Raw genomic sequence first — 13,857 nt, 5'->3', positions numbered from 1 at the left:
AGGGAAGTCCCATGTTCCTTTGATAAAGAACAACTAGGCAGGTTTTTAAGAGAATTGATTCCAGGAAAGAGGTTACTTTTCATTGAGTTTTTATCAAACAGCACACATTTGAGAATCTTATTTTTCATTGCCTTGTCTGCCACAAAGATTAGAGCTAAATTCAGGGATCAATTAACATGAAGATTTAGCTCCTGGTACAACTAGTTTTGTCCTTTTAAATGACATGTGCTGCTCATTTTTATAATTTTAAGTTCTTCTGTCTTTTAATAGGCAAATTTCTAAATGGACATGCAAGGTAGAGGGATGTCCAGATGCGCTATAGTAAATAAGCACAAAAAATCGGTAATACTCTTTTGCTCTTTGTACATATCCATAACACTAAAGTTTTAAAATAGTCATCCTTGTAATAGTCAATATGCTTTTCCTAACTTGTTTAGCCTTTTACATGAATAGTGAAAACATTAACTTTATCTCAGCCTCCTTGAATTATAATGGTTTTAAACAGATTCTTTACTATAACTTCATTATTCTATTAGTAAACTGTTGGTCAAAACATTAGTTTTTCAGACAGCATATTGTTTTGGAAAGTTTAAATTAATGAAATGCATTTTCCTATCATAGAAGGAATATTGAGAGAACATTTGAAACTTTTAAGTCTAGCCAATTCTGGTTCCAGCTTTTTAAAAAAAATCACTACTCCTTCTTTCTGTATTAGTTTTGTGAGATGACTTTAACCTTTAGGAACACTAATTTGGGATGAAATTTTGAATTCTCCTAATGACTAGGGGGTGAAGTGTCTAAATGACCTTTTTCATCTCCAGGGAGATAACTGCTGTAGGTCAGGCTTGAGGTCATTGGCTAAAGAATTACAAAGAAAGTCATAGTTTTTGCAGATACAGATAAAGCTACCACAGATAAAGCTGATGCTTCTGTGATGAAAGAGAAAAATATTTACTCCTCTCCTCTAGGCATAAACGTTGGCTATAATCAGCCAGTTTTGGTGGTTTGGAGTTTAAAATATTTCTAAATTTGGTACACATTACCATATGTGGTCAGGTTAAAGTTATTGATGTCTGGGAACATTTCTGGGAAAACAGAAATATTTCCAACAAAAGATGAAGAATCTTAGAACTGTAGAGATGGAAGAACTCTATGGTAGTCTATCTGGTATCTAGAAAGGCTAACAAAGAGTCTGTAATATGCAGAAACTCTCTCTATAAAACCGAAGTAAGATTGTTTTTGCAACTTCTTGCTGTAATGCACTTTTATTTAGCCTTTGCATAAAAGAAACTGATGAAAAGTAGGAATTTGCATGATTACCACAATATATGATTATGGTAATCAGTGTTGCCCTGTCCTGAAAACTAGCTTGTCAATGTCTCCTTAAGATATTAACATTCCATATGTGAAGTGTTCAAAGTTCAGAGAAATTATACCCTATTATCATCTGCTCATTAAACATCTATTAATGAAGCCAAGTTATGGTAACTCTGAGGGCAGTTATTTACCTATTGGTTTCTACTAATCATGTGATCTTTTATTTTTCTTTTTTTGGTATACGAACAAAACTGATCTCCTTTCTTTTCAGATCGTGGATAATCAGAGGTATAGATTTACATGAGGATTGTAGGCCTGGAATTAGGCGATTGAATTTTTAACTTTCATGTCATCTTTTTAAATTGACTTTTCTCTAACCAGATTTTGCCATGCTATACTTGCTCAATTTATTTTTTTTAAACTTAGAAGTAGAATTTTACTATATCTGCTAATTTTATCTTAACATTTCTAACTTGTAAAAAGGCTTTAAAATTTTTATTTCATCATCTGTACTACTAATTGGCATTCCCAGCTTTATGATGCTAAAATTTTAACAAGAATGGTACCTCTATAAAGGCATGAGCACTGTTCATTGGTAAGAATATAACATAGTACTGTCACTTTGGAGGTGAATTTGGCAATGTCTTTTAAAATTAAAATCGAAAATGCAGGAACCCAATAAATCCATCACTAGATAACAGCTCTGGAGAAAAAGTTGAATATATGAGCATGGAGACAAGAACAAAGAAGGATCCTACAGCACTGTTTGTATTGGCCAAGATTTGTAGACAGCCTAAATGTACATCAGTCAGGGAACGGTTAAGGACTATGGATATATTCCTTGGGAATACCCTGTAGCCATTAAAATGAGCAAAGCAGATTCATGTTTCGTTATGACATAAAGAATTCTAAGATATACATTGAGCAAAAACAACAAGTTACTGAGAGTTAAGGAAAAATGATAGCATTTAAGTAAAGATACATATACTCATTGGGCTTCCCCGGTGGCACATTGGTAAAGAAACTGCCTGTCAATGCAGAAGACACAGGTTCAATCCCTGGATGGGGAAGATCCCCTGGAGGAGGAAATGGCATCTCACTCCAGTATTCTTGCCTGGAAAATCCCATGGACAGAGGAGCCTGGCAGGCTATAGTCCATGGGGTCGCGGAAGAGTCATACACTCACACTAAATGATACTGTGTGTTTTCTATGGTATACATACATATGTAAATGCACAAAGGAAAATTTGAAATGATATACACCAAACTGAGAAAAATGGTTTGATCTGGGGAGAAGTGGGAAGTGCCTGGGATTGGAGGTTGAGTCCAAGGGATACTCTCACCATTATCTGTAATGCTTTCATTTTCTACAGAGATATTATATAACTTAGTATTACTATACAAAGTTAATCTTTAGTTAAAACCCAACAACAAAAAGAAACCTAATTCAAGTTGCCAATAAACATGTTTAAAAGGAAAACATCCTTAAACCCATATTAAAACCATACTTCATTTTATAGAAATGACAAATTAAGAAACGGGAAAACAATTATAAGATATTGGCTGCCTAAAAAGCCCAGGAACATCTTCTGAATGGAGGAATCTCAACATGCCTTTGTGGAATTTTGGGGTGGATGGCAATGGGTTAGTTACTAAGTCATGTCTGACTCTTTGCGACCTCATGGACTGTAGCCCAGTTCAGTTCAGTCAGTTCAGTCGCTCAGTCGTGTCTGACTCTTTGCGACCCCATGAATTGCAGCACGCCAGGCCTCCCTGTCCATCACCAACTCTCGGAGTTCACTCAGACTCACGTCCATTGAGTCAATGATGCCATCCAGCCATCTCATCCTCTGTCATCCCCTTCTCCTCCTGCCCCCAATCCCTCCCAGCATCACAGTCTTTTCCAATGAGTCAACTCTTGGCTTGAGGTGGCCAAAGTACTGGAGTTTCAGCTTTAGCATCATTCCTTCCAAACAAATCCCAGGGCTCATCTCCTTCAGAATGGACTGGTTGGATCTCCTTGCAGCCCAAGGGACTCTCAAGAGTCTTCTCCAACACCACAGTTCAAAAGCATCAATTCTTCGGCGCTCAGCCTTCTTCACAGTCCAACTCTCACATCCATATATGACCACAGGAAAAACCATAGCCTTGACTAGACGGACCTTAGTCGGCAAAGTAATGTCTCTCTGTAGCCCACCAGGCTCCTATTACCATGGGATTCTCCAGGCCAGAATACTGGAGTGGGTAGCTGTTCTGTTCCCAACCCAGGGATCAAACCCAGGTCTCCTGCATTGCAGGCAGATTTTTAACCATCTGAACCACCAGGGAAGCCCAAGAATACTGGAGTGGATAGCCTATCCCTTCTCTAGGGAATCTTCCTGACCTAGGAATTGAACCAGGGTATCCTGCACTGCAGGCGTATTCTTTACCAGCTGAGCTACCAGGAAAGTCCCTATTTTATTGTTTATTTCCAGTCTGTTGCAACCACAAGCAAAGCTGAAGTGTGTGTATTGACCAAAAAGTTCATTCCTGTTTTTCTGTGAGATTTTTATATGTATGTCTCTGTGCCCATCTGAGAACTAGAATACTATATCTGATTCTAGGTTTAATTTGCATTTCTTTCACTCCCATGTTTTATATTTTATTTGTATTTCTTTTTCTATGAACTACTTGTTCATGAGCCTTTGCCTGTATTTTCTCACTAATACTTAAGGTCTCTTTGTTTTTTAGATTAACTTTGATTCACAGATAATGTGTAATTTCCCAGCTTGTCATTTGTGTTTTGACTTGGTTTAGAGCAGGGAGGTGTGGCACTGGAGGGGGTACTTCTGTTAAATTTATGTAATTGAAGGGTTCATTCATATAGCTTTCCCAAAATCAAGGAGCAGTCTGTCCCAAAGGTAAATTCAAGTTCCCACTTCTTGCATTGTTGCTTTAAGATAACGGGTTTTTTCCTCCTGTATTTTGCCCATTAAAAAAAAAAAAAAACTGCCTTGTATTGACAGTCAGGATGCCCCCATTTAATATCAAATAAAGAATAGATGGACAAGGTGATTGAAATCTCTCCAATCTGAGCAGACCACACAGAAGATAAAGCATAACATAAAGAAAGGGCCTTTCTGTAAGGGGCGTCTTTGAAATGTATTCATTATTAACAACAGTTTATTTGAATGAAACTAATATAAAGAGGGCTGAGCTCCTCTGCTTTAATATCTTTCTCCATCCAACTCTTACTATAGTATAGAGCTAATTAAAAAACATAGAACATATTACTTCTAGCATCCCTCTCTTTAATAGGTAAAAGAACAAGGCATTGTAGTTGTCCAGTGGTCCTCAGGGAAGCCCAAGATAATTTAAGGGTAAAAGACATCGTGAAGTTTTTATTTTTCTGATTTTAGGAGTTGATTCTGGGAAGGCAAAATCATAGAGCTTATGAGAGGAGACTGATTACTTGATTAATACAGTCATAGATGCCTGAAAACAGTGCATGATTGCAGCTTGACTGTCTGTCTAGAGTGACAGTACAATATTTAAAAATAAAACGCCCTGAGGTGGCATAATTAAGCTTCTTGGCTATTTCAGGAACTTCGGTATGTTTGTTGTTACTTACCTGTTCTAAGAAATCAAGGACACAAAATCAATATAAAGCACAAATCATTATTCTGAGACCAGAACCTGCCATGTAGGAGGAAAGATTAACCTTTTCCTACCTCTCGTGGAGATGGGATAGAGGCGCTCACTCTGCTGATGGTCATGTGGTGACTCGAGAACTAGTTAGACGATTTCTGATATACTAGGCTTTGGAAGTCAGTAATTTATGTATTTTAGTAAACTTTCATAAGGAAATGGGGTTAGTGTGATTTCTTTGAAAAACGGTTCACATTTAGAGTTCCACTGTCATTGATCACACCCATGCATGATGTAGATAAGAAGTTTGGTTTTCCAAAACAGCTTTCTAAATGAAACTAGTGCATGTGTTCATTTAATATATATATGTTAGTTCAGACTCTGCTTATTGCCACTAGGTCCAAGAATACAGCAATGTTTAGGGCAGAAAGATCTCTTCCTTTAAAGCACTTTATATTCTATTGAAGTGAGGTGACTGATAACATATAAGGCAATGAATAAATAAGATACAATTTTAGATAATAAGTTTTATGTAGTAGTGAGTAGCCAGAGGTTATTTTTATAAAATAAAAATAATTTGACTATCCAAGGTAATCAGTACTAACATTTTAATATATCTCATTCTAATATGGGCTTTAACAAATTTAACAAATGGATTATTATTCTATAGTTTTGCAAACTACTTTCAATTCACAATATATTATAAGAATTTGTATTCTATTACAAAACTGTCTATGTGGCTTCACGGGACAGATTGGTTTCTATGACTATAACATGATTTACTAAAATTAATTTGTTCATCTTTAATTATTTAGATTATCCTTCATGTTTTCTCATTATGATCAATTTACTGAACACCAGGGTTGCTAAAAAAAAAAGTATGTGATTTTTTTTCTTGAGAGTAAATTTCTTACACAAAACTGTTGGTCCAAATTAAATTTACATAATTTCAAAAATTTAAGAATGTGATGCACACATTGCCTTTTAAAAATGCTACAATAATTTATCCTCTGATCTGGCAGTTCGTGAAGTTTCCTGTTTATCCTGTCTTTGGTAACCTGTGGTAATATTATTTCTTTTTTTCTCTCAATTTCATAGGAGAACATTTCCATTTTTATTTCAACATGCATTTCTTGGTTTTTTCTAAGATATAATTCACATACCATAAAACTCACCATTTTAAAGTGTATAGCTTAGTGTTATTTTAGTATTTTCACAAAGTTGTGCAACCATCACCATTATCTTAACTCCAGAGCTTTTCCATCACTCCCACTAGTGGTCACTCCTCAGCTGCCTCCTCTCCCACCCCTTGGCAGCCACTCATCTGCTTTGTATTTCTGTAGATTTTTGTGTACCTGAAGCAAAAGTTGCTCAGTCGTGTTCGACTCTTTGCGACCCCATGGACTCCTCTGTCCATGGGATTCTCCAGGCAAGAATACTGGAGTGGGTTGCCATTCCCTCCTCAACGATATCTTCCCAACCCAGGAATTGAACCCAGGTCTCCCACATAGCAGGCAGATTATTTACCTTTATTTATTTATTTTTTTGTATACATGGAATCCTGTTTTCCTATCTGGCTTTTCTGCCTTCACTGTTGCAAGGTTCATCTATGTTTTACCATGTATCGTTACTTTATTTCTTTTTATCTGCCTGCGATGGAGGAGACAAGGGTTCGATCCCTGGGTTGAGAATTTCCCCTGGAAGGGGGAGTGGCAATCCATTCCAGTATTCTTGCCTGGAGAATTCCATGAACAGAGAAGCCTGGCGGGCTACAATCCATAGGGCTGCCAAGAGTCGGACACGACTGAGCGACTAACACACACACACACACTATTCCATTTTATGGATATACCACATTTTGTTTATCCATTTGTCAGTTGATAGAAGGCAATGGCAACCCACTCCAGCGTTCTTGCCTGGAGAATCCCAGGGACGGGGGAGCCTGGTGGGCTGCCGTCCATGGGGTCGCACAGAGTCGGACACGACTGAAGCGACTTAGCAGCAGCAGCAGCAGCAGCAGCAGACAGTTGAGTAGTTTCTACTTTTTGACTATGATGAATAATGATGCTATGAACATTCGTTGATGTGTTTGTTTTTGTGTGAACATAGATTCAATTCTTGTGTGTGTGTGTAGAATTAACGAATGGAATTGATAGTCCATATTGTGAAACTGTAATTTTTTGAGGAAATGCCAGTCTGTTCTGTATATTGGCTATACCATTTTATGTTCCCCCCCAGCAATATATTGAGGTTCCAATTATTCCACACCCTTGACAGCCCTTGTTATCTTTTTTTTAAAATTATAGCTATCATATTGGGTGTGATGACTCATTGTGATTTTGATTCATATTTTACTAATGACTAATTGTATTGAACATTTTTTCATGTACTTATTGGTTATTTTTATAGGTTCTTTGGAGGAATGTCTATTCAAATACTTTGCCTACTTTTAAATTAGACTGTCTTTTAACTGTTGAGCTGTAACAATTCTTCACATGTTTTGGAGACTAGACTCTCATCATATATATGATTAGCAAGATTTTTTCCCATTCTCTGGATACCTTTCATTTTCTTAGTAGTGTAACTCAGTGCACAGAAGTTTTTGATTTGGGTGAAGTACAATCTATCTGTTTTCTCTTATAGCTGTCTCTCTGGTGCCATATCTAAGAAACCATTGCCTAATCCGAGGTCACGAAGATTTCTACCTATGTTTTTATCTAAGAGGGTTCGTAGTTTTAACTTTTACATTTAAGTCTATGATCTATGTTAATTTTTTAATAGTGTGCTGTTCTTATACATTTTTTTGTCCAAATGAATTTCACAATATTGTTATTTAGTTTTAAAATGGTGCCAAATTTTTAAACTAATATTGTTTAATTTGACATTGTTATTTTACTGTATGTTTCCATCTCGGAACACTTAAGTATTTTTTAAGTTCTCATTAAGTCTTTGTACTTTTCATCATTTAGATTTTGAACAATTCTTATTAATTCCAAAGTAATTTACCTTGGTGTTGAGAAGGAAATTCTGGAACCTAATTTAAAAAAAAAAAATAATGGGTTTTGTATCCATCATCTTATAGAATTCTGTTGGTTCTAGTTTTTCTTCAAAATTACTTTTATATTCATCCTTAGAGTTGGGTAAAATGAGAGTATAAGTAAATTGCTCATGGTTCAACTGAGAGCAAATTGATTGCATCTAAGAATATTGTATCTGTCTTTGTGTATCTACAAGTGTGTGTTGAGAAGAGTCTGGTTAGGAACATAAGAACTTTCTTAAGGATGTCTTCTTGGAATTAATGCTATTTGACTTAGAGACCTAGATTCCCTGAGCTGGCTTATCCATTTCCAGTGGTATCGGCTCTCCTGGTTTTGCAAGGATCTAGGAAACAAGAAGTTATTGTACATGAGATGAAGTTCCACAGGACCTGTGGTCCATTAGCATACACACTGCTGTTGCTGCTGCTAAGTCACTTCAGTCGTGTCGGACTCTGTGTGACCCCCTAGATGGCAGCCCACCAGGCTCCCCTGTCCCTGGGATTCTCCAGGCAAGAACACTGGAGTGGGTTGCCATTTCCTTCTCCAATGCATGAAAGTGAAAAGTGAAAGTGAAGTCACTAAGAGTCGTGTCCGACTCTTAGAGACCCCATGGACTGCAGCCTACCCAGGCTCCTCCATCCATGGGATTCTCCAGGTAAGAGTACTGGAGTGGGTTGCTATTGCTTTCTCCAAGCATACGCGTTACTTAACTGCTTGTAACTCTTCCCCAAATTTCTGAATACTACTGTGAAATAAATGGTTTGACTTAGCTTTTATCCCTGTGTGCTTCGAATACTCAGGTTTCTGTGCATGGATTTCAAAGCTTGTTCAAGTCTAACTTGATTTCAGAGTAAGTGGCACCTCAATTCATGCTGCAGTAACTTTAAGCATCCCTGAGGATTCCCACAGAGATATCTGCAAGGGAGCTGTTTGTCTTAGGAGATTTTAAATGCAGCCAAAACCTGTTCATTTTTGAGGGAGATGTCCGAGAACATCCATCAGCCCAGGGAAGAGTATTCCGTGGTTCTTAAAGCTCCAAAGAATCGTACTCCTATTTAACATCCTAGAAATGTGTCTAGAGTTAAACCCATCTCAGAGCCTTACGAACAAATGCACCCATGGATAATCTTTTGAAAGCAAACAAGTCCTTAAATAGAGGAACTTCTGTATTCTCACTTCTTCCAAGAAGCTTTCCCTTACTCCTGCCTATCCTCAAGCTGAGTTACTCCTTGTCTGATATCTCCTGAAACTTTACTTTTCTATCGCCTTGACGTGTTCTACTGTTACTAGTATTTGTGTTACTCTTGGTCCCCTTGTATCATCTTCACTGTGCCAGAAGACCCCGTTTGATCGGGCATCTCCCACTGCACTTACAGGAATGCTTTGCACACAGTAGCATATGAAGTTCTAAAGATGAGTATTTTGCTAATCTGTAGTGCCTGTTATATTCTACTGAAAAATAAAGTGTAATTAACCTCAATTTTGTAGTTTGGGATTTTCAATAAACTACCCTTCCTCCAAGAAGTGCCTAACAGTTTAGCTAGAACAAGACATTAACATGCTGCAGTCGCGATAAGGATTTGAGGGCTATTTTCATCTTTGCACGTTGACTATCAGGTTAGTCAGAGAAAAACCTTTTCCTCTCTGCAACTCAACCCTTTCTCTGGCCTCTCTCCCCACTGCTGTTAGTAAAATACTTCAGCCTCCGCCTTCCCTGTTAACAGTTTGCGTGCCCCTCGTCTTTGGATAATTAAGACGTTCAAAACCTATTCTGACACACAATCCTCCCTGACTTCCAATTCCTCCACTTCTTCGGGGTGGAAATAGTTCCTACGCTTTGAGACGCTGGCAGAGAAAAAGACTCGGGGAGAAAATTGCATTTAAACTTTGAAAAGTTGAGTCACGGCTGGTTGCTCAGCGAAAGCTCCGCAATGTGGAGAAAGTCGAAACGTGGTTTGGGCTGCGCGGAGCTGGGCTGGGGCGACTTCTGGGGAACCGGCGGGGCTGAGCCCCTAGAGCGGCGGAGGCCTGGGCCAGAGCCTCCCGCCGCGTCCCCGCACCTCCCCCGGCCCTGGCTCTCCCCCTCGGGCTCCCGGGGCACGGATGTCGCGCGCTTGCGTCCTGAGGCCCCAGCGCCCGACCCAGACACCCGCCCCAGAAAACCCGGAGCGAGTAGGGGGCGGTGCGCCGGAAGGGAGGCGGGCGGGGGGCGTGGGGGGTCGTGGGCGTCGGGGGTGGAGACGTATTAGATGTGACGCCGCGGCCCGGCGGGTAGCAGACCGGCGGACGCGGTGCCCGCGGTGGCGAGCGGATCCCGGGTGCTGCGGCTTAGGGAGGCGGCCCTCCCGAGAGCGGCGGCCGCAGAGGCATCCAGCCCTCACCCCCCGATCCCGGACCGCCGGGCTCCCCGCGCTCTAGGGCAGGCGGAGAGGGAAGCGGCCGAACAGCTCGAGGCTGGGGGCTCGCGGGCGCGGCCGCGTGCCGCGGGGAGGGAGGCTGGGGGGCCGGGGCCGGGGCCGCGCCCCGGAGCGCGTCGGCGGCCGGGGCCGGGGCGCGGCGGCTCCCCGCGCGGCTCCAGGGGCTCGGGGACCCCGCCAGGGCCTTGGTGGGGCCATGGCCGCCGGGAGCATCACCACGCTGCCAGCCCTGCCGGAGGACGGCGGCAGCGGCGCTTTCCCGCCCGGCCACTTCAAGGACCCCAAGCGGCTGTACTGCAAGAACGGGGGCTTCTTCCTGCGCATCCACCCCGACGGCCGAGTGGACGGGGTCCGCGAGAAGAGCGACCCTCACAGTGAGTGCTCCCCAGGTCTCCCTCGCCGGTGCCGTCTTCATCCCCTGCGGTTCTCTCCCCCGCCCCTGCCTTCCAGCCTCCGCGCTCCTTCTTCCTCTTCACTGTGACCCCAGTGGGACTTGTGGTTTCTCTCGGCTCGGCCCTCGGCGGTTTCGGGCTCACCACTCGCCCCGTCCTGCCCCGAGCTGCGGTGGCGGTAGACGCTCCTCCAAGCTTTGGAGTGTGCCGGCTGCTCAGCTAACCCAGTCCCCTGGGCCCCGAGCCCCGGTGCCCGGGCTTTGCGGGCGGCTCCCTGGGCGCAGACAACCTGTCGCGTCGGGGGTGCCCGGCGGCTGAGCAGAGGTGAGCGGCTCAGCGAGGTGCCGCCCGCGCCCCGAGCCTGAAGTTCCGACCGCTTCTATGGGATGCCCGTTGTCTCCGGGGCAAAGCCAGGAGGGACCGCAGCCCAATTAAAAGATCCTTGTTGGAAAGATACTTTGCATCAGGTTTGAGGATCAAATAAGAGTTTGAAGTGCGCAGAGGACTCAATTTACTAGTCTACAGTTGCATTTTCTGTAATAATAATAATATATCTGTGGTAATAGAAATGATTGGTCTGAGGCGTTAGTTGTCAAACTAAGAGTGCATAAGAATCACCTGCAAAGTGTGTTTGTTGTGTGATTCATGGCTGAACCATCTCCCAGAGTTTCAGATCGCTTAGGTCTGGAGTGGGGCCTCATTTGCATTTCTAACTAGTTCCCAGGTGATGCTGACCTGGGAGCACTGTTTGAGAACCCGCTGGTCTAGAGAAAGAGGAAGGAAAGAGGTATAAAATAGGCTGATAAAAATAGATGAGTTTGAAGTGAGAAAGAGATCAGGTATTTTTTAACTGTCATCCTGTAAGTGTAGGTAAAGCATGTTTTGAAAGCTGTTTGTTCTGCCAGTCCTCCCTTACATGGTTTTCAGGTGGAAAACTTGATCCTCTTTTTCTTTTTTTTCCCGTAAAACCCGCAAGAGGCCTTCTTTACCTTGTGATGCTAATACTGCCTCCTTTGGGGCTTTCCAGGTGATACTGGTGGAGAACCCACCTGCCAGTGCTGGGGATGTAAGAGGTATGGGTTGGATCCCTGTGTTGGGAAGTTCCCCTGGAGAAGGAAATGGCACCCCACTCTAGTATTCTTGCCTGGAGACTCCCCGGGGACAGAGGAACCTAGTGGGCTACCGTCCCTAGGGTCCCAAAGAGTTGGACACTGAAGGAACTTTGCACACTGTCACTCTGGGCTGAGAGTTAGGAAGAGGAGACAACTCTGCAGCCAAACCTAGCTGACAAATTCAGTAATGGGAAATGTCCCTTCATAAGAGTTTGTCTTTATTGATTTCAAAATAGCAACAAGCAAAGGATTCAGGTCTGTAACTTTTTTCAGGCCTGCCATAATTAAACAATTTTCTCAACCACTTACATTATCCAGTAAAACTGAAAAGATGCTTGTAGCCCAGTATATTGGTTAGTGCTCTTTCTCTGTTTTGGTAACTATTTAGGTTTCAAAAAATTATCTTTCTGCGTGGGGTTTATTCTGTGCTTGTCTGCCTGGACGAGGTGCACATGTCCCAGTTAGTTTCGCTCTTTTCTAGTAGCACAAAAAGTAGTATGTTCTTTGACGAGAAGACAGAACTCTTCCCCCAGATTAGGTTTATACTGGGGCTTCCTTTAGTACATTTTCTTCCAGACATTTTATGAGTTGCAGGTATTTTCTTTGACTCTCTTAATGCCCTATTTCCTTTAAAACAAAACTGGATAGGGGCTGGGCTTTCCAGGTGGCGCAGTGGTAAGGAACCCGCCTGCCAATACAGGAGATGCAGGAGATACTGGTTCGATCCCTGGATTGGGTAGATCCCCTGGAAAAGGGAATGGCAACCAACTCCAGTATTCTCGTCTAGGAAATCCCATGAGCAGAGGATCCTGGCAGGCATAGTCCACGGGGTGGCAGAAAATCAGACATGACTGAGTGACTGAGCATGCAGGCATGTATGGGAGTTAGTAAGGATAATTCTGAATTGCATATTACATTACCACCCTCAGAGGTTAAAGTGTCTGCCTCCAATGCGGGAGACCTGGGTTCGGTCCCTGGGTCAGGAAGATCTCGTGGAGAAGGAAATGGCAACCCACTCCAGTACTATTGCCTGGAGAATCCCATGGACGGAGGAGCCTGGTAGGCTACAGTCCACAGGGTTGCAAAGAGTCGGATACAACTGAGCAACTTGACTTAACTTTTTATTCCCAGTTTTGGGCTGGGCCATCATTACTGTATTCTTATTTTAACTTATTTTATTGTATTCTTATTTTAACTTAATGGTCTGAAATAGGAATGATACTCTCCAGGGGACATTTGGCAATGCCTGGAGATGTTTCCACTTGTCATGCCTGGAAGGATGCTACTGTCATTTGCTAAGTAGAGGCCAGGGATGTTACAGTGCACAGGATGCCTCCCTAATCGCTCAGCAAAAAAATAAAAAATGTTCTGACCATAAACTTTAATAGTATTAAGGCTGAGAAACCCTGCCAACCTGATAACTAGCTAAAGACCTTCAAAGGTAGAGAGAAGAGTACTCATCCAGAGTGATGAGTACTGATTTTTAACAATCACCTTGTACCAGGTGATAGACTGACAAGAATACAAACCTGAAAATGATCAATTTAAATGACTTTTGTATAGGCCAACCTGAACAATATGTTTAATTAAGGACAGTGTTTTGTTTTTTCCCTGACATATCAAAGGTGTACTAATAGTTGACAAAACCAGGAGGAGACTGTTAGGAAATATATAGGAGAAACAATGCCATACCAGTATCCTCTTAACCATATCCCCTCCATTCCCCTAAAGGAGCAAAACTGATCAGCAAACGTGGAGAAATAAAAGCTGTTAATGCTTGCTACAGCTTCCCACCGAATTAAGGTTCAGATATCTAGACATATTTGAAACATTGGAAAACCCAAGGCCCCCTCCCTCAAACTGGTTTGTCCATACACCCAAAATCCATCACTGGAGATTTATTCCTTTGGCATAACTCTCTGTCCAGATGTTTCTAAAATGCAAACGCAGTGTG

At 42.0% G+C, this 13,857-nt stretch overlaps 1 protein-coding gene across 1 annotated transcript in view; it reads left to right on the top strand.

The window, feature by feature from the left end:
- The first annotated feature begins 10,595 nt into the window (after positions 1–10,595).
- The window catches only part of FGF2 (fibroblast growth factor 2), a 56,178-nt gene continuing 52,916 nt past the window's right edge, over positions 10,596–13,857 (top strand). The window contains exon 1 of the mRNA XM_068989890.1: positions 10,596–10,773. Within this exon, the coding sequence (XP_068845991.1) occupies positions 10,596–10,773 (178 nt within the window). The remainder of the gene's footprint in view (positions 10,774–13,857) is intronic.

Source organism: Capricornis sumatraensis, chromosome 17 (genome assembly GCF_032405125.1).
Source record: "Capricornis sumatraensis isolate serow.1 chromosome 17, serow.2, whole genome shotgun sequence".
Classification (NCBI taxonomy): domain Eukaryota; kingdom Metazoa; phylum Chordata; class Mammalia; order Artiodactyla; family Bovidae; genus Capricornis; species Capricornis sumatraensis.
Note: the sequence above shows the minus strand (reverse complement) of the source record. Positions and strands in the feature narration are given on the sequence as shown.